Genomic DNA, 20319 nt, shown 5'->3' on the forward strand with positions numbered 1-20319 from the left:
CCTTTGCACTACAATGTTAAAAAATCTTAGAATAACAATATTAATTTAAAATGATTCTTATTTATATAGCATATTCCTTATAGAACCCAAAATCTCAAGGTGCTTTACACTGCAATGAACGAACAGTATTCAGTAATAAAACATTGATCAAATAAAACAGTTAAAAGTCACAAAATATAAATGTAGAAAATGAAATTAATTGAAACAGAATTTAAATTAAACCAGCTAAACAAGCTGAACAATTAGATCAAGCTAAACAAGCCACTCTTTAATCTGTATTAAACACCAATAGAGCTTGCACTCTAAATACTTTCTGGACTATTCCAAAGTATCGGAACGATGAAACATGAAACAGATGAAACATGTTTCATCAGCCTTGTTATTTTAAAAGATTAGGAAGTAATGTTAAAGGAATTAGTCTTATTTTCCTTATAATGTGCTAAAGTAGAATAAAATAATTTTGATTGTATTGTGCAATTAACAAAATACAACATGGACCTGAGCTCTATGAGTGATTCATCCATTAAATAGAGAATAAGAATAACAATCTATAAACTTAGACACAAGCTCTCTCAAAATAATTTGATCATGGATTTTAGTTCAGGCTGTTGATGTTTGAAGAATAACAAACGAACAACATTTCCTTATATATTTTTGTTGTTTCCATAGTAAAATTCCTTCACCTCCAAAAGTGGCACGGGCTTCTTCAGTATTTAAAAAGGTGAGTTTAAAATGGCCAAATTTGTTTTTCATCAGAAAATCGAATTGTTGCTAATAAGTGAGATGTCAGCACAGTTGTTATGTTATCCTGATATTTAATTTCTTTTTATTCAACCTCTTCTATGGTTCTCAAAACAAGAGCAAGTCAAAAAGCACAAGACAAGACGAGAATAAACCTGTGAGGAATGACAGCAAAATGCTCCTTGATAGAGCCAAAAAAATCATCCCAGACTTGGAGAAGCTCGATATTGCACCAATCTTGACCCATTTTGTGATGGATCTGACTAATGAGTATGCCATTTTTAAACCTTTTCTTCTTCTTCTTCTTCTTCTTCTTCTTCTTCTTCTTCTTCTTCTTCTTCTTCTTCTTCTTCTTCTTCAATTTATCATTTTTATTTTTGGTATACTTTTGAATGTATGAGATTTTTAGAATAAATATTAATTGTAGTTCTAAAGAATGCTTTTATTCACATTCTTTTAGGCAGTGGACATCTATCCGGAAAGCAATCCCTAGTCCAGTAAGTCATACTACATTGCTTACACATCATCATATTTTAAATGGGATTCATATTAATTCTAAACCAAACAACCAAAACCATTTTGGAGCAATTTTCAATGTTCGCCTTTCTATGTTATCTCTCCTTTCTTTCACAGGAGACAAAGGTCATGATCTCTCATATGGGTTCATTCATTGCCGACATTGTCAGTGAAGTAACTGTGATGGGTCTTCTTTCATCTCTGGAAGAAATGTTAGATGTTGATCTAAGATCAGTGTTGCTTGCAAATTCCAAGAAGGAAACTGCAGATTTGCTGAATGCTTTCCGTACCAGATCTTGTGAGATAAATCATTCAGCTTCAGTCCACGTGAAGGAGGGGACAGCTCATATAGACTCTCTAAGCAGAGATGTTAGGACTGCAGTTATTGATACGCATCGCAGTTGCCTGGATGACCATGAGAGAGACCAAATTGTGATGAAATTCCACTCGACTATGGAAGATACAAATTCAGAAGCAATGAGTGAGCTTCTGATAGGAGATACTGAGAGTTTGACATCGTTATCCTCAGATGTCCATGACGATGGTACATCTAGACCTATAAGTACCATTCCTATAGCTGGCTCTCCGGTTTCGGATATGCTTCAGCGCTTTGATGATGAGATGGAGGAATTTGCTGAACTGTCGCAAGACATCAATCCCCGCATAAAAGGAAGGACACATTTTTTGTCCCGTCATTTAATAAATCCTGACCTTGAAGGGGTCTCATCTTGTGAGCTCTGTGGTATGGTCATGCCAATCTACCTAGAGCAGGATGACTTGAAATCATCACAGGCATCATCAGAGCTATGCACAGATAGTAGGAACACCTCCTCCGACGTCATGGCAAGCCAAGTTATGGAGTTGGTTGTCCCACCCTCTGTGAAGAAGGCTCAAGAGTCCCCCAGTGTACACAATGACTGGTCTTCCCTGTTCAGCATCGATATACATAGCTCTCCATCACTACAGTCTGAGATGTCTGCTAGGTCACCATGTACTGAGCCTTCTCTGGACAATCAGAGCAAAACCATGAAAGCCCAGAAGGGGAGATTGCATTTCCTATTCCCCTTCAGTAAGGTCTCAAAGAACTTAAAGGTAAAACATTTGACTTATTTCTTATTTAGATTTTGTTACATTATTAATTTTTAAAGTAGTGCATATTTGAATTTCATTTCACACTGAATGTGTATATATCACTTTGCATAAATGACATAATTTGTTCTAAATTATATTCTGTTGCATTATTACTGGTTTGTATCTGTACTTTTAGTTATAAATTTACTTATGCTCTGATATTTTTCTACTAAATCATTGTTTTGTTTTTGTTAGAAACTCAAAAAGAAAAGCAAGGAGCACCCTAACACTGTAGCTGCTGCTGCAACTACAGGTAAGAACATATTGCTAGAAACACATATGACAATTTAGTTGTTAGACAGAATATCACAGTTATATCCATTTTTTAAAAATCAATAACTTTTTTGTCTTATGATAGGTAGTGAAGATGTTTCCCCCATCTCGTCACGTTTCACGAGGATGTTATCGTTCTTTACAAGGCAACGCTCAAATCATCAATAAAGCCTGAAACATCAATTTGCTGAAAATGTGCAAAAATGGCTGGTTTTTGATTACATTTACATTTACATTTACAGCATTTAGCAGATGCTCTTATCCAGAGCGTCTTACAAAAGTGCTTTGTCCTTTACTCATAGAATATATCCTAGTACAGTACAGTAGGTTAGAGTCCAACATACCAGTGAACTAGAATACTGTAGAATACAGGGATCAATGCTGATACCTAGAAGTACAAAACACATAAGGTCTATCTTAAACAATGATAAGTGCAATAAACAATAAGTGATAGAGATGTAATGTGGCCATAATTATCATATTTTTACATTTGATATTGTTTTGCAATACAGCAGAAGTTCAAATTTGGTTATGCTGCTGTGTTGGTTACAGATCATCACAGACTGGTCCCAAACAACAAACAACAAATTAGGGCATAGTTCACAACATAATCTACAAATAGTTTTAACGAAAATAAAGCATCTGCAAGTCCTAAAATGTGTTTTATATTTCTGTTGAAACATGAATCATATTAATTGCCAGCCCTTTTAAAGTTTCAGATATTTTTTTTTACTACAATAATCAACTTCAATAATCCATCTGATGTTCAATGCAGGAATCCCTCCTGTCTGTCGCTGTTCCTCTTCCTCTCACAGGTAAGGGTACCAGTTGACTTTCCTCCGGCCGAGCGAGTAGGCTGCGGGCCGGTGGTGAAGAACGGAGCCGCTTCCTGACCTATCGTAGGATGACATCACAGACTGCTGGAACTGTGGCAGGAGCCAAGGCAAAAAAAAAATGGCAACAAGATATCGATAGGCATGTCAATATTCCCAGCACCCAGGTGAACTACTGCCTACCATGGGACTGTTGGAAACCTATTAAGATAGTATTGAGATTTTTATTTTTATTTTTTTACAAATCTATAAACTAAAAACAACATTATCTACTGACATACAACAATGTACAAAACAAGACACAACATATAAGAATTTGAATTTTAAAACATGTAATACATATCGATCTTCTTTCAGCCCTACAAAAGACTTTTTGATGAATCAGAAAAGAAGATCGACGGCCGTGGCCCGACGACGGAGGTGGTCGTAGCAGTGGTGTTGGTTCGGGCGGGCTGAGGACTCACACAGTGGCATGCCCTTGAGGTAATAAGGAGTGTTTACAGGCAAAAGAGACCGAACAATGCATTAGACATATTAATAACATAAAACATAAGGGAGTATAAAGATTCTGTGTCCTTTCAGATTGATTTGCGTACAGGGCAGAGGCATCTGCAGGCTTAAGCAAAGGATCCTAGGTAGGCTTTGGTGGACCTCAGGGTAAGATATATGACCTCTCCACCAGGCTCAAGACCATATAGAAAAACAATCTTCTTTAGGATAAGGTCAAGAGAAGCCTTCTCTTGGAATGTGTTGGAACATATTGATTAATGTATGGTTTGTATATAATAGTGCCGAATGCAAATAACAATATGTAAAAGTAGATTTGGTGAATACATTGTAACATTGGTAGTGGGATGGACAATTCTTTGTGCAAGAATGATGTTATTGGTTCATTTTTCTGCGGTTGCATTTAATATCACTATCCTTATGTATTTATATATCGCTTTTTACTGCAGATGTTGTCACAAAGCAGTTTTACAAATGTCCAAGTCCAAGCCCCCAGTGAGCAAGCCAAGGGCGACAGTGGCGAGGAAGAACTCCCTAGAGCATGAGGAAGAAACCTTGAGAGCAACCAAGACCCAAAGGGGAAGCCCATCCTCCTTTGCCTGGCAACGCTCACCACAATAATATCAATTTTAAGAGAGAAATAAATAAAAAATGAAAAAATAAGCAGTTAATGTCCAGTCCAATTTGCTAGAGGCCCTAGTCTTGACGCGATGGTGTGCATGTGTCCAAAGCCCATCCCACAAGAGAGCATCCATTAAGGGCAAGGGAGAAGCAGTTGGCTAGGGTGGAGCTGTGGTGGCCTACAGCAGGGCACATCAGGGGGTGGTGGGAAGAGCCATGGCAGCTGAGACGGGTTGAGGCTCAGTAACATCATGACATCAGGAGTAGGTGTACCTCGGCAGAAAGAGAGACTAGATTATTAGGCATGTCCAGGTACAAGGGTGTGTAAATTAGGGAACTATAATGTGCAAAGATGGGCTCCGGCAGATCTAGCTATGGCAGCACAGCTAAAAGGAAAGAGCCAGAAGGAAACACAGGCACGAGGGCACCCTGGAACATCAGCACTCCGCCGCTCTCAGTCAACACACTCGAGTGACAGAAGAGAGGTGAAGTGACAGCATCATAACATCCCAGTTTATCATAACTCTCAAAACCCATGGACCCCCAAGATGGGAAGTAGTTAATAAAATACCTGACTGTACAGATACTAAAAAGAAATCTAGGATTATTTTTGTTATTTTCTATTGGGCTCAAGAGATAAGCTGTTCGAGCAGTAATAAGTGTTTTTCTATAGGTGAGTAGGCTCTCCTTCCATGCAAGCTGGAAGACTACGAGCTTAGTGCGGTGCCATTTATGTTCTATTCTTTGAGTGTTTTGTTTTAAATTGCGAATGAGATCATTATACCAAGGTACTACATTTTTGTAGCTAATTTTTTTATTCTTAAATGGAGCAACATCATTAGGTGCACAGCAGAATACTGATTCTAAGCATTCAGTAATTTGATCAAGTTCCTTTGGGTTTGAGGGAATCCTAGGCGCAAATTTTTAGTCTGGGAGATTCCCAATAAATCCAGGTGCAGTGGACGATGTGATCGTGTGTCTGGTATGATAGCGAGGCGAGGTTACGATAGTGTGGCTCATGCATAGTTTAAATGAAATTAGGGAATGGCCTGCGATGGCACCTGACTGGGGTAGTATAACTACCTTCTCCATGTCTACACCGTATGGCAGTACTAAGTCAAGCGTATGTTTACATTTACATTTACAGCATTTAGCAGTACACTGTTATCCATAGCGACTTACAAAAGTGCTTTGTCATTTACTCATAGAATATATCCTAGTACAGTACAGTAGGTTAGAGTCCAACATACCAGTGAACTAGAATACTGTAGAATACTGGGATCAATGCTGATACCTAGAAGTACAAAACACATAAGGTCTATCTTAAACAATGATAAGTGCAATAAACAATAAGTGATAGAGTTTGTTAATCAACATCATTGTAATAAACAATACCCTACAATAAGTACTAATTTAGTCAGTCAATATGAGAGCAGGGTAAGTATGTCCACCAGAGTGTGTGGGTTCTCTTTGTACATTGAAACCAATTGATTCTAATATAGAACTAAAGGCCAAGTTCAGAGGGTGTTGGGCACTATCAAAGTGAATATTGAAATCACCAACAATAATGGCACTTTCTACTAGAGCAGATCCCTCTCAGTATCTACAGCTAGACAAAACGCACCTGCCACCTTGTGGTCAGTTGAAGTATTTGCTAGTGATTCTAGACAGGTTTTCCAAGTGGACTGAGGCGTTTCCTTGTTCTAAGGAAGATGCCCGCGCTGTGGTTAAAATCCTAGCCAAGGACATAATACCGAGGTACGGTGCGCCTCGGGTAATAGATTCAGATCAGGGACCCTGTTTCATTTCTATGGTAACTCAGAAACTATGCACCTACCTAACTATTGACTGGAAGTTTCACATCCCTTACCATCCTCAGTCATCTGGCATTGTTGACAAAATGAATTATACATTGAAACAAAGGCCATGATGGAAAACAGGAAAGAAATGGATAGATCTTGTCCTTCCTAGGTCTTCCTAAGTTCAAGACTGTTAACTCAATACACACTTTAAAACACTCAATACACAATTTAAATTTTTAATAATACTTGTTCAGGTTCCACTATTGTTCTCCAAACCATACATTATTCAATGTATGCATATTAATATTCAATATTTACACCAACCGGTTCTTGGTACCATTATGTTCAACCTGAGCTACTTGCATTTTATTTAAAAGGCGATCCTCTTCCATATCACCGGATGCCCATACTGCTTTTATTACCTCAATCTACTGCCAGCAGTGTTGTGTGAGATCAGAATGATGCCCAGTGCCACCACCAAATTGTCACTATTTGAGGTCGTTTTTGGTAGACCATTTACCACCCCATGGGTCAGAGGTAACCCAGGTGTTTCTCAGTCAGGTGACACAGCCATAGCTGATGACTGACAGACAAATCCTCTAAGACTTGGCTTGCGTTGCTTTGGTGTTACAGGAAAGGTTTGAAGCCCTTGTTTTTGTCTGTCTGGCATTCAGATTTCCTGAGCAGCCATGTTGTGATTCCTAATTAGGAACATGTTCCAGCCTACTCCATGCAAGCTGGAGCACTGGATCCACTTTTTAAATGTGCCTTTTTAAGGTGACGGCTTATAAAAGTCATCTCTGATTATTTTTGTTGTTGTTAGCTTTTTAATCTGTCAAGTCTGTAATTTTCCAGATTTATATCCATTAAAAAAACAGATGCTCTAAAGGGAGGGGGTGGACTCCTTCAGTGGTACAGCAGAAGTTGATAACTTCAAAATCATTTACAGCAGCTTCAACCTTGCCTGAGTGATTTAAGTAATTAGTGAAACTGGCACAGCACCACCAACCGTTTATTAAAGAAAACGTGTATGACACATGATTATCTTAATTCTTTTAATTAAAACAGTCCCTTGCAAGGCATATTATTCAATTATGTTCAAAGAGGTACATAGAGCATGCTGGCAAAACTGAACCGTTGAAGATACTACAGGAAATAAGAAATTTCCATAATGTGAATGAAACATTTATTTAAATGTATTGAATATTGCACATCTCAGAGCCTCCAGAGGTGGAAAAGACCAGGCCAGGTGAGCCATAGGTTGAATTGGAGCCCGAATCCAAGGGCCAGGGCGTCCCCGCCAGACGCATGACGCTCGAATTTGATCTTCTTGAAGCAATTAACTAGAGTTAATTGAAAGCGGAAGAGGATGCCTGGAGCTGCGATGCCATACCTTTAGGGAAAGATGAAAAAAGGAACACGAATCAAACAAATGAGACTGTTTGTTTTTCGAGGCTGAATGGGATGTGCCATAATAACCTTCAATTACTATATTGGTGTCCAAGCTGAAATTCAACTTGATTACAATAGCCGCAAGCCATGCAGATCTAGTTATGGGCTTTATTCAAAATTAAAACTAAAACAGAAGTAGATTTTAAAAAACACAACCACAATTCTGTGATTTATCTAACGCCAGCTAGTTAACTTCATAACTTACTCTCTGTTGATTTTCCCACCCTTAATCTTGCAGAAAGAAGGCTCAAGAAAACCAAGCGGATGTAAATCACAATCTTCCATGTTGTTTTGCCTCCACATCACCCTGAAAGTGCTTTATTTAAATAATTTAGCTCTGCTCAATTTCAACTTGATTACAATAGCCGCAAGCCATGCAGATCTAGTTATGGGCTTTATTCAAAATTAAAGCTAAAATAGAAGTAGATTTTAAAAAACACTACCACTATAGTAATTAACCTGCAAAATGTGTTCTTAATCTGTTGATTGCAACTGTCAAACATTTTTAAAAATGTGTTGAATATTACCCAAGTCACAGCCTACAGAGGTGGAAAAGCCCAGGCCAGGTGAACCATAGAACAAGTTGAACCCTGAATCCGAGGGCCAGGGCGACCCCGCCCGAACCCGAGGGCCAGGGCTCCCGCCAGACGCGTGATTCTCAAATTTGACCTTCTTGGAGAGGGAGATCCCACTGGAAGAAACTGAAGGGGAAGAGAATATACCTTTAGAGAAAGATGAAAACTGACCACTAACCAAACGAATGAGAGAGATTGTTCTTTGAGGCTGAATGTGATGTGTCATAATAACCATCAATTACTATAAAGGTGTCCAAGCTGAAATTCAACTTAATTACAATAGCTAGCCAGCAGCCAAGATAAAAGGTCACATGTCACAATTTTAAGCTTCCCTTTATACGAAAGAACTGCAGTATTTTAAATTTGCCACATCGTTGGCAGACAGGTACCTAGCCATAGTAGCTAATTATCCTAGCTAGTTCACACTTCATTCTCCCCCAAATGATCCCATTATCGACAGGTATCCGTGCTTAGACATGAAGACAGTTCAGCGACCGAGGACTGACATGCAGCTGTCACAGCTCTTTTAGAGCAATCCGACGGTTAGCGAGCCAATGCTAGATAATAACGTTAATCGCAGCTACAGTAAATAGTTGGCAGTTAATCTGCTAGTTAACTAACGTGCTCCATCGCCATGAAAATTAGAATCTGTTGCCGCAAGAGATGTGCATAAGTAATGTGTGAACTAGCTAAGTTAACCATCTCAAATAGACAGCTTGTCTGTTAGCTAACCTAGCTAGAGAGCCCAATGTTACCTGAGTCGTTGAATTCAAGTCCGACTTGACACTTTAGCCTTTCCCATTAGGCCTCATCGTCTTTTTAAACAAAATTAACATACTATTCATAAAATCCATATAGAGCAAGTTTTATGGATGATCTGCTCAGTGAAGCTGCATTATTTCTGTTATAATACGGACACGGCAGCATTTTCACGGCATGTTTTCTTAATCTGTTTATTGCAACTGTCAACACATACGAATGATTAATAATTAATGTAAACTGTTATGCAGCGAATTAAAGATACTATATTTTCCTGTTTCCCTAGAAATAATCCAAACTGCAGTGTCTGCTTATTTATGCTGAAGCACACTTAAGTGGGTATATTTTTTGTGGATTCCACATATACATTAAAAGGAAAATGTTGCCCAATCATGTCAGAAATAGCAAAACAAAAAAACACAGGCTCCGAGTTACTGAAAGAGAAGTACGCGATGAGGTCCTGGTAGAGCATAGGCACAGGTTGGTCATACGTGTTTATGAGGAGTTTAATTTAAGCAAAATCCTCATCACACACCCAAGAAGTCAAAGCCTGCAAAATCCCCAAGCAGCAAGACTGCATCAAGTTAGCACTGGCTGAAGCAAAAATAGTGCTGTGTCCTGCTGTGTGGCTCATCCACTCTACCAGTCTCTTAGTATTGGGCTTAGTGTGCTTAATTCATCTTGATGTCCTAACTGACATTCAAAAAGAAATGGATGTGAGAAGACAGTGTAGGAGTTCAAATTTGAATTGGCTTGAAATGTAGGCTGAAGTGCTCTTCTGCAGCTGAGCAGCTCATTTTCTGCTGAGCATCTTCACAGCCCTTACAAGGAGAGCATGAAAATGATGGAGGGGACAAGAAAAATCAGAATAATGCTTTAAGGACTGGACACATTTACAGCTTCTCACACTAAACAAAGTACTCCAAGGTAAAAAGTTCATCAAAGTAAAACATGTTTCATCCATCTTTCTGTGAACTGATATTTTAATGACTGACAGACAAATCCTCCAAGACTTGGCTTGGGATGCTTTGGTGTACAGGAGAGGTTTGAACCCCTTTCATTAAAGAAAACGTGTATGACTCAGGTGCTAGGGTATTATCAGAATGTAATTTATTCCAAATGTAAACACATGATTCTCTTAATTAGAGATTCCCTTATAAGGCATATTATTCAATAATGTTCATAGAGGTACAAAAAACAAAACAAAACAACAAAACCCTACTGAGTCTGGAAAAGAACATCTTTATCAATAAAAAGTATCAAATGACCTGAACACAGTTGTACCACCATTACAAACTCCTTGCTTGAGTCTGCATGTATACATGTATGATAGTAACATATCAGCCAATGAATGATGGACTCGAGTTTGTACTCGAGGAAAGAAAGAAATTTTCATAATGTCATAAAGAATCAAGTGTTTGGAAAACGTCTAGGAAAAGAAAGAAACATTTATTTAAATGTGCTGAATATTGCACAAGTCGCAACCCTTGAAAAACCAAGAAGAGTTCTCGGTCTGCTTAAGTACTGTGTACTGCAAAAACACAAGTAGAATTGAATTTTCCACAAATACACATACAAGAACCATAGAAGAAAGCATAGTGTTGGTCTTATAGAACGAGAGACACAAAAACCTCAGCTACAATGATCAACAATTACACAATGAAGTTTGGATTCAACGGAATTTCGTTTTGAACTACGGTAGAGGGGCCTCTTTATCGGCTACTCGAATACTAGGCAACAACCTGATTCACCATTTGTGGATCACATTTGAGCAGTAACATGATTTGGTAGAACACTTGCATTTGAAACCATTTTTGTCTTCTTTTATAGGTGGAATCGGAGGCCAGTTTGGTGATGTTTTAAATCTACTTGAAGAATAACAAACAAACAAAAAGCCAACCCTAATGTAACATTTAAAAGAAGCACCAAAGTGGGCATCAGATTTACCATCAAACAGGGTCTTGCTGCTGTCGAAGCCTGTGCACTGCCGCTTGCAGATCTCCATGTTCTGCAAGCAAGATTTCACACTGCAGCGAGAGACACACACACACACACACACACACACACACACACACACACACACACACACACACACACACACACACACACACACACACACACAGGTGGGGGGGGGGTTACAGTACTAGCAGAGAAACTCTGATGCTATTTGGATTTCTAAATTAACACGGTGTTCCTTAAAATGTTTTTGAAACACTGACATGTAGATTGGAAGGCCTGGAGCAACTCACTGTGCACTCTGAGGGAAGTGGAGGAGGTGGGTCATGGTCAGAAACAGGTGGTTCACGGTCTTCACTGGCGTGATCCTTTTGTGAGCGTCTAGCGTGAGCATCTTCTTTAGTAGGTCGATGAACTCCCGCCGGTCGGCCTTCTCCGCCAAGACGTCGGTGCCTTTCAGACTGGTCATATTGACCTGCGAGAGAGACCCATGGGTGAGTCATATTATTCACCAGCAGAGGGCGGCAATGCACCCAATACGAACGAAGTTCTGCAGCAAATTTCTACGCACTGCTCTGCCCTTCGCAGATGCCGTTCTCCAGAGCGACTTACATGCGCTACTCATTATGACAGCAGAAACGCTCGACCTTTCAGCTAGCACCTTGTTCTACCTGCTCTATAATGTGAGCTGCGGGAGCCCTTTGTCACGTTCTTCAATTTCACATCGCAACACTAAAAGAAATGCGTATAGTTACGCGCACAAAAGCCCAAATAACCTGCATCATGTCGTCAAGGCAGTTTAAAATGTACTTCCGAGTCTCTTTGGACTTGATGCCACGCTCCGCCTCATGCTCCGAAGGTGTCTGGAGAAAGGAAAGAAAAAACAAACCATTCAGCTCCACCATTAAGTTACATGAAGTCATTAAGTTACGTCCCTTATAAAAAACACATGGCATTTGGCATTTGAAGACAGGCAAACCTTGAGTCTCCACAGGGGGTAGCAGTAGAAATAGTAGTGCGTCTTGGTCGCTGCGCTCAACATGCACTCTGCTGGTAGGCCCTGCGTCTCGGAGATGTAACGGATCTGCAGAGACACCATACGGCAAAAGGATTATGACTTTATTTTGAGTTAATCCTTTCATTTTCAAAGTGCATGTCTAAAAAAACAGGCCATAGAAACTCATTTATATTAATCCTAAAAATGAGCGGGCCGACAAAGCAGCTAAAAGGTCAAACTACACACACACAAACACACACACACACACACACACACACACACACACACACACACACACACACATATCACTACAGCCACAAAACCACTACAGGTCTGCACCACTGATGCTGTACGGGCGTTAAGGCACAGCTCAAAGGACCATGTGCTTACCTGATCATATTCGGAGGCTCCGGGATACAGGGGCCAGCCCAGGAACAGCTCAGCAATGACACAGCCCAGGGACCACATATCGATGGCCTCACAGAATGGGAGACCCAGGATGAGCTCAGGCGATCTGGACCAAAAACACAGAGATCGCCATCATGAAATCAGCCTCGGCTGATAATTCCGTGGGGGGGTGTTTGTGTTCCTAGACATTACACACCCACTATTCTAGTGTAACATGGAACCAACACTACAATGCACCAACACTACAATAATGTTCTGTTTTGCATTAAGTAAATACAGAGTACCAATGCAGTTAAACACCCGTTACTCAGTATATTACACTGTTAATTAACAGTGTAGCTACAATGTAATAGCGGTTTTGTACAGACTCGCTAAATACTGATATTACCAAAGCCTGCAGTTCAGCGCATCCTAACTAATCTCAGACACCGAAGACGGTTCATTAGGTGTTTTTGCTAAATAACAGCACTCACATGACCCAATAAAAATAAACCACTTATAAATCAATCGTGCTCCAGTTAACTGTAATGCTCATCATAGGCTTTTAATGTGTAGCAGGGTTATTACAACTGTCCACAACATGCAGCTCTACTCTAAAGCACACTCGAGTGCAACAAGTGCACACTTATTTCTAACACGCCTCAGCACGTGTCCCTCACCGGTAGTATCTGGACTGCAGGTAGCTGGGGGCCTTGGAGAAGTGGCTAGCTGAGCCGAAGTCGATGACCTTGACGCGGTACGGCTGCCTGATGGGGTCCACCAGCATGATGTTGTCGGGCTTGAGGTCGGTGTGGATCAAGCCCAGGCTCTTCAGTTTCATGAGCGCTTTGGCGACCTGCTGCAGCACGGGCCGGATGCATTTCAGCAGCAGTGGGCTGAACTTGCTGCGCTTGAGGAAGTCGTAGAGGCTCTGCCCCAGCATCTCGAACACCAGGCATATGTGCTTCTTGTGCTGGAAGCACTCGTACGCGCGCACGAAGTTGAACTCGTCGGCGTTCTCCCTGCTCAGCCGGCTCAGGATGCTCACCTGAGGAGGAGCAAAGGAGGGAAGACGGAATACGCGTTAAGCCGAAGCTACGTGGTCACAGCTTCAAAGTTTGATACTGCTGACAAATAGCCTACTTATTTTCAATAGCATCAAGCACTTTGTGTACTTCCCTTCAACCATTTACTTCTACAGGATTTGGGAGATGCAATTATGGAAGTGGTCCCTTGGAAATGAACCCATGAACTTGCTTTTGGTACTCAAACAATGCAGATTAATGCTCTTTCATAACAATAACATTTTTAATGCACATCCAAACAGGTATGGCTTACACAACTGAAGCTAAATCTTCTTTTTAGAGTAAGCTTCAAGCTGTCCGTGTGTTATCCGAACTAGTTCCTACTGAACTAGTGAAAATTAGAACTAGTGTGCCAAACAAGTATTTCTGTGCTACCCTGGCTGTATACAAATTCCACAGTGTGCGTTAGCACATCTGACACCAACAGAACATATGTTGTAAAAACTGAAACAAACAATAACAGAATCAGGGCTACAGCTGATTCTAGGCCATATCAATAGCTCATTTAAAGCAGGCACAACTTTCCCACCTCGTTCTGGCCCTGTCGAGCATAGGACGGATGACTTTTCAGGATCTTGATTGCGACTACTTCACTGGTGCCCCGCTTCCAGCACTTGGCGACCTGGCCAAAGGTTCCACGGCCCAGGGACTCCAAAACCTCGTAGCTGTTGGAGACGGAGCGGAGGATCTCGTTCTGCACCAGTTGGTACTCGCAATCGCTGCCCCTGGCCACACGCTTGGACAACCCAGGGGAGGAGAGCTCCTCCAGGATCTGTACACTGTTGCTGCTGTGTGCCTCCTCTCTCTTCCTCTTGAGGCTGCCCCGCTTCTGATAGCCGTCAGCACGCCGCGAGGTCAATGCCTCGTCTCCGCCCTGCCAGCTGGAAGAGGAGGAAGACGACGACGAAGCCTCGTCCGAGGCTCCAGAGGGGGAAAAGACCATGGCAGGTAAGCCATCGATTGAATTGAACCCCGGATCCGAGGGCCAGGGTGTCCCCGCCCGAATCCGAGGGCCAGGGCTCCCGCCCCGCGCAGGATTCTCAAATTTAACCTTCTTGGAGTGGGAGATCCCACTGAAGGAATCTGAAGGGCAAGAGAATATACCATTATGGAAAGATGAAAACAGGACTACTAACCAAATGAACAAGAGAGATTGTTTGTTCTTTGAGGCTGAATGTGATGTGCCATAATAACCATCAATTAGCTAAATTAGCTAAATCACAGAGCTTTGATTTTTTTTAAAACATCTACTGCTGTTTTAGTTTTAATTTTGAATATTTCTGTCTGAAGCAGAGCAGAGCCCTGATCGATGCCATTGTTTTTTGGGCAGGCTTTAGCAAGTGATTGCTTTCTCTTTACACGCTTCTCAGAAAAGACAAGTTCTTTGTCTTGCGTTACTCAAAGGTGGTTCTGTGTGCTAAAACAACATCTTGACCTTTCAGCGATGCTGCCACACTGAAAAACAGAAGGCCAAGAAAAAAACAGCTTCTATTCTTAGACTCTCTGGCACTCTAAGTGCTTGCTGATACCTTGCTGACTGCAGTATTTCCTACACCTTTCCAACTGAGAGGCTCCTGAACTTGCAGCACCTCTGTCAATTAATCAATTGCATAACAAGAGTTCATCCGCTCTATAATTGAGGGAGATACCCCCTCTAATCATTAATGCTCATCATTACAAAGACCATTAGTGTAAGCTGATGAAAAATGTTTCAATGTATTTAAAAGGTAAAGAACAGAGTAGCAATGTAAAGATACCATTTATAATGCATTACATTTTAGTCTTTGACACAATCTCTTGCCCTGAAACAGTGTTTAGGGCGATTACAATGCTGTTTCAATATGTTTAAAAGGTAAAGAACAGAGTAGCAATGTAAAGATTCCATTTATAATGCATTACATTTTAGTCTAAAACACAAACTCTTGCCTTGAAACAGTGTTTAGGGCGATTGCAATGCTGTTTCAATGTGTTTAAAAGGTAAAGAACAAAGTAGCAATGTAAAGATACCATTTATAATGCATTACATTTTAGTCTAAAACAAAATCTCTTACCCTGAAACAGTGTTGTTGGGCGATTACAATGCTGTTTCAATGTGTTTAAAAGGTAAAGAACAGAGTAGCAATGTAAAGATACCATTTATAATGCATTACATTTTAGTCTTTAACACAATCTCTTGCCCTGAAACAGTGTTTAGGGCGATTACAATGCTGTTTCAATATGTTTAAAAGGTAAAGAACAGAGTAGCAATGTAAAGATACCATTTATAATGCTTTACATTTTAGTCTAAAACACAATCTCTTGCCGTAAAACAGTGTTTAGGGCGATTAAAATGCTGTTTCAATGTTTAAAAGGTAAAGAACAGAGTAGCAATGTAAAGATTCCATTTATAATGCATTACATTTTAGTCTAAAACACAATCTCTTGCCGTAAAACAGTGTTTAGGGCGATTAAAATGCTGTTTCAATGTTTAAAAGGTAAAGAACAGAGTAGCAATGTAAAGATTCCATTTATAATGCATTACATTTTAGTCTAAAACACAATCTCTTGCCCTGAAACAGTGTTTAGCGCGATTACAATGCTTTGAAACGCTGTTTCAATGTGTTTAAAGGTAAAGAAGAGAGTTGCAATGTAAAGATTCTACTTATCATGAATTACATTTTAGTCTAAAACACAATCTGGGTTTGTGTGTATATAAATGATGTAATCTTACTGTTGTGGAACAAATTACTTCCATTTCCATTTTTTAAGGCAAAAATATTAAATGTTGGAATTTATCATTACATATTCATATGAATATGACTTTAATTTGTATACATATTTGTTGACATTAGCTATTTTGATCAGTCATTTTTGTGTCTGGTTGTTCTAGCTCATATTTAGCACGTTGTCCTTGACCATGTCCCTCTGTCCACAGGGTGGTGGTGTTGGACCGTGTTACAGACACGCTGCTGTTTTCCTGCAAGGTGCTAGTGGTCGGATTTGTAGGTGAGAAATATAGAGTGAAGTCATGTGTATATTACCCATACTACACTTCATCACATTCTGACCATGATGGCACATGGCAACACACTTTAATAGGTAACTCTGAGGGTTTTTCTACATTCCCTGTAAGGTCTGCTGGCTTTCTTCTTCTTCTCTGGGAGAATCAGGCTGCCATCTGACAATTTCCAGCTTCAGCTGCTGCATTATTACTGGTTGCCCGTTATTGTACGTATTGTAACCTCAGAAAAGCTCAAGTGGTGACAATTGCTTCTGTGTGAGAACAAAACATCAGCATATTCAGTACACTGAAGAAATGGTTCTTTCTTTTTTAGATTCCAAAATGCTTATTGACAGTGATTGTAAAGTCACTTTGTTTGTAAATAACCATGATTTACACATTTATTCTGGACAGCAGTTCCTCTCATAATACTGAAGGCCCAGCATGTATATCTACTACTGCTGTTTTTTTAGACGGTGATTGTGGGAGCTTATTTCATCGCGCAGGGCTTATTTAGTGTACAGCATGTGTGTGGACACCCTTTTCCTATGCTTCTGTAAGCTACACACACACACACACACACACACACACACACACACACACACACACACACACACACTCTCTCTCTCTCTCTCTCTCTCTCTCTCTCTTCATTCCAGCAGTTCATAATGACATTGGGCACACACAGTCGAAAGCTTGTATGGTCTCGTCCCTTTACTTCAGGGAGAATAGAATTATAAAAAACATTATTAGCTCACATTTCACTCTCAAGCTACTACACATATGCCAATCATGAGGACTATATTGGTTTTATTTCCACTATGATGTTTCTGTCTCCTCTAGTGGAGGATCTGGAGCGTAACGACGGCACCGTGCAGAGACCATACCTCCGATTTACTCCTCCACATCAGCTGACTTTAAAAAAACATTTAAAGCTCTACACATCATGGATCACAGAATGTCTGTTATTAACGCTATACAAGAACTATACTAAACCCATAGATCTAGACTAAGACTATAAAGTCATTTCACTTAGCTAAATAACTTTAATACATAATTTAAATCATGCAATGTGTAATAATATTTCTTGTTTTTGTTCAGGAGATGTGCAGACATTATCTGCTGTATTATTTTTGTGGCTGCCATTGTCACCTATATTCTTATTCGCTCCCTGGGTAAGAAACATTTCCAACTACACTTTCATGGGGAAAAAAAATCATTATAATTGTGGGCTCAAGCGGAAGGTCTTTTACCCATGTATGGCTTGTGAGATATCCTTCTAACGGAGGTTCTAACACAGCGTGGCTGCTTGGAGACTCTCGTCATGTCGTGTTGCCCCAGAACTCCACTGGGATGTTTTGTGGAGCTGGAGTCAATGTGTAAGTCCCTCACATACTGGATAAGTATTTATATCTTCACAGGAATACCAAAACAGCACACCCAGTATGTAAGGAACACCGTCAGTATTCTTTCGAATGGACTTTAGTGAGTCGGACTAGGGTTACAATGGAGCTGTGCAGGTGCAAATCATGTGGAAACATGAAACATCAACAAGACAAGATGGGTTAGACTTTAGCTTTAAGATTTTCATGATTGGCACTGCACAGCAACAAGTGGAACCAATCAAATCACTTGTGTTTAATGATTGTCTCTAAACCAAGGGGTCCAAACTCAGGTCTAGGAGTGTCACAACACTGCAGAGTTTATTGGTTACCCCAGTCAAATTCACCCTCGAAGAAAGAACACTTAGCTGGGTAGTGGTGTGACTCTCCAGCACTGAATCCTGATACACATACTCAAAAAATTGAATAAAAATTGTTTATTTAATTGGTTAATATTCATGTGTCAAGCTGCATTTGTTTCCTGCATCCTCTCGTGTTTCAGTGACAAACCAAACGTCCTCTACTTTGACCTTCTGAAGTGTGCCAGAGCAACGACAGAAATGGACGCCATTCTAGAGGGTCTCCAGTGTCCAACCACTCAAGTGAGATTTCCACACAAATGTCCTGTTGACATTGTACAGAAACCAAACACGTATGTCAGTAGCCTTTTAGAAATATGCACATGAGACTCATTTATTACAAAACAGTTTAGCATGTAGTATGTGAATGCCAGTTTGTAAGTCTGGGGGCTTGGGTCTCCTTTTGCTGCTTGGTTTGGGAGCCTTTTGCTCTATCATGCAATGAACAATGTGTAAATAGTGTAGATAGAAATATAAAAAGCAACACTGTGTTTAGCTACTCAAATAAGATCTCCTTCACTCTGTGTGTTTGTGCGTTGGTTTGCAGGTCTGTGTTAAAAAATGCCCTTCAGAGTTCTGGAAGTTGCCCCCAGAGGCGTATGCCCCAAATGCCCTGCCTAAAGACTTCTTTCAGCAGCAGTATTGTGACCCTAGACTTGACCTCGCCCAAACCACATTGGTAAAACCTCACACTGCAAATAAGCAATGTAACCAGCTTCATCTCTGAGAAATAAACCCTCACCTCACTCTTGACAGAACAGAATTTGTCGTATCAAAAGTCTTTGCAATATGCAACTCTTTGTACATGTAATTCATGCATTGGCTTAGCCACTCACGCATACACAGCATTTGTGCATACATAGCATTCTGCATGTTAATGAGATTTTCACATGCATTTCCACTACAGAGTGTCCAAGACATCCTCAATCAAGAGCTTTGTCCATATTTCTACACGCCAAGTAAACCAGGTAAAGACAGCAGGATTACACAACTACCTGTTAATTTGTCCATTCTGTTTTGTAACAGTTTGACTATGCTATGTACCAAAACATAACCAAACCACCAGGAAAGTACTTATACCTGCAGTGATAAGTCAGCAGGTTTAATTGTTAGTCATATTATTTTCTGTCTCTCCCTCCACCCAGAACTAGGGAGATGTCTGCCTAGCTTTGACTGGCAGGACGTTCCTCCAGACTTCTCTCTCCCTGGATTCGCTTCCGTTAATGAAACAGTCGAGCACATAAAGGGATATATGGAGTAATCCTTCACACACACTCACACACACATTTCACTCTCAAGCTACTACACATATGCCAATCATCAGGACTATATTGTTTTTATTTCCACTGTGATGTTTCTGTCTCCTCTAGTGGAGGGTCTGGAGCGTAATGACGGCACCGTGCAGAGACCATACCACATGCCCAGGTCTCTGTGGCAAATCCTCCACAAGAGAGACAGCTTTCTCCCTTAATGAATAAACCATCCAGCATATATTTGAGTCTTTTTTCTGTTGTTGTAACTGTAAAACTGTTCTCAACAGCATTTCGACCACTGTTTTGTTCAAAAGAGATCTGACGGGGCGGCCTCTGGACTGATCCAGTTTTGACCGAACGGCAGACACACACTGGATGTTCTGGCAAACATTTACATATCTGGCTGGACCTTAACCATGTTGCTCTGTTTATTTGATACGCCTACTCTTTTCATATACCGCACTGCTTATTGTGTAGGAGTAGGCTTGCTCCTAAATGTGGAGTATATGAGAGGCTTAAGGGGAAGTTGATATATTTAATTGAGTTTTAGTTCTTTGCCAACCTCTCTCATTATGTGTGAAAGATCACATTTCATGGGATGCTACAATATATTTTTTTTAATTCCTGAGTGTAATAATGTCAAGATTGGCCACCCTCCTGGACTCCCTCTTTCCGTGGTTTCACGGCTTGCGCTGCAGGCCGCTCCCCCC

The 20319-nt window shown here is 40.4% G+C and overlaps 1 protein-coding gene across 1 annotated transcript; it reads right to left on the reverse strand.

The window, feature by feature from the left end:
- Positions 1–8371: 8371 nt before the first annotated feature.
- Positions 8372–12265, reverse strand: LOC145655698 (homeodomain-interacting protein kinase 2-like). Its single transcript, XM_081709188.1, has 5 exons — positions 12146–12265; positions 11943–12029; positions 11460–11641; positions 11158–11237; positions 8372–8577 (listed from the first exon to the last, which is right to left on the reverse strand). The coding sequence occupies exons 1-5, from the start codon at positions 12263–12265 to the stop codon at positions 8372–8374; spliced, it is 675 nt and encodes a 224-aa protein (XP_081565314.1).
- Positions 12266–20319: the final 8054 nt, after the last annotated feature.

Source organism: Electrophorus electricus, unplaced genomic scaffold, assembly GCF_041902795.1.
Source record: "Electrophorus electricus isolate QZ-2024a unplaced genomic scaffold, ASM4190279v1 Scaffold32, whole genome shotgun sequence".
Classification (NCBI taxonomy): domain Eukaryota; kingdom Metazoa; phylum Chordata; class Actinopteri; order Gymnotiformes; family Gymnotidae; genus Electrophorus; species Electrophorus electricus.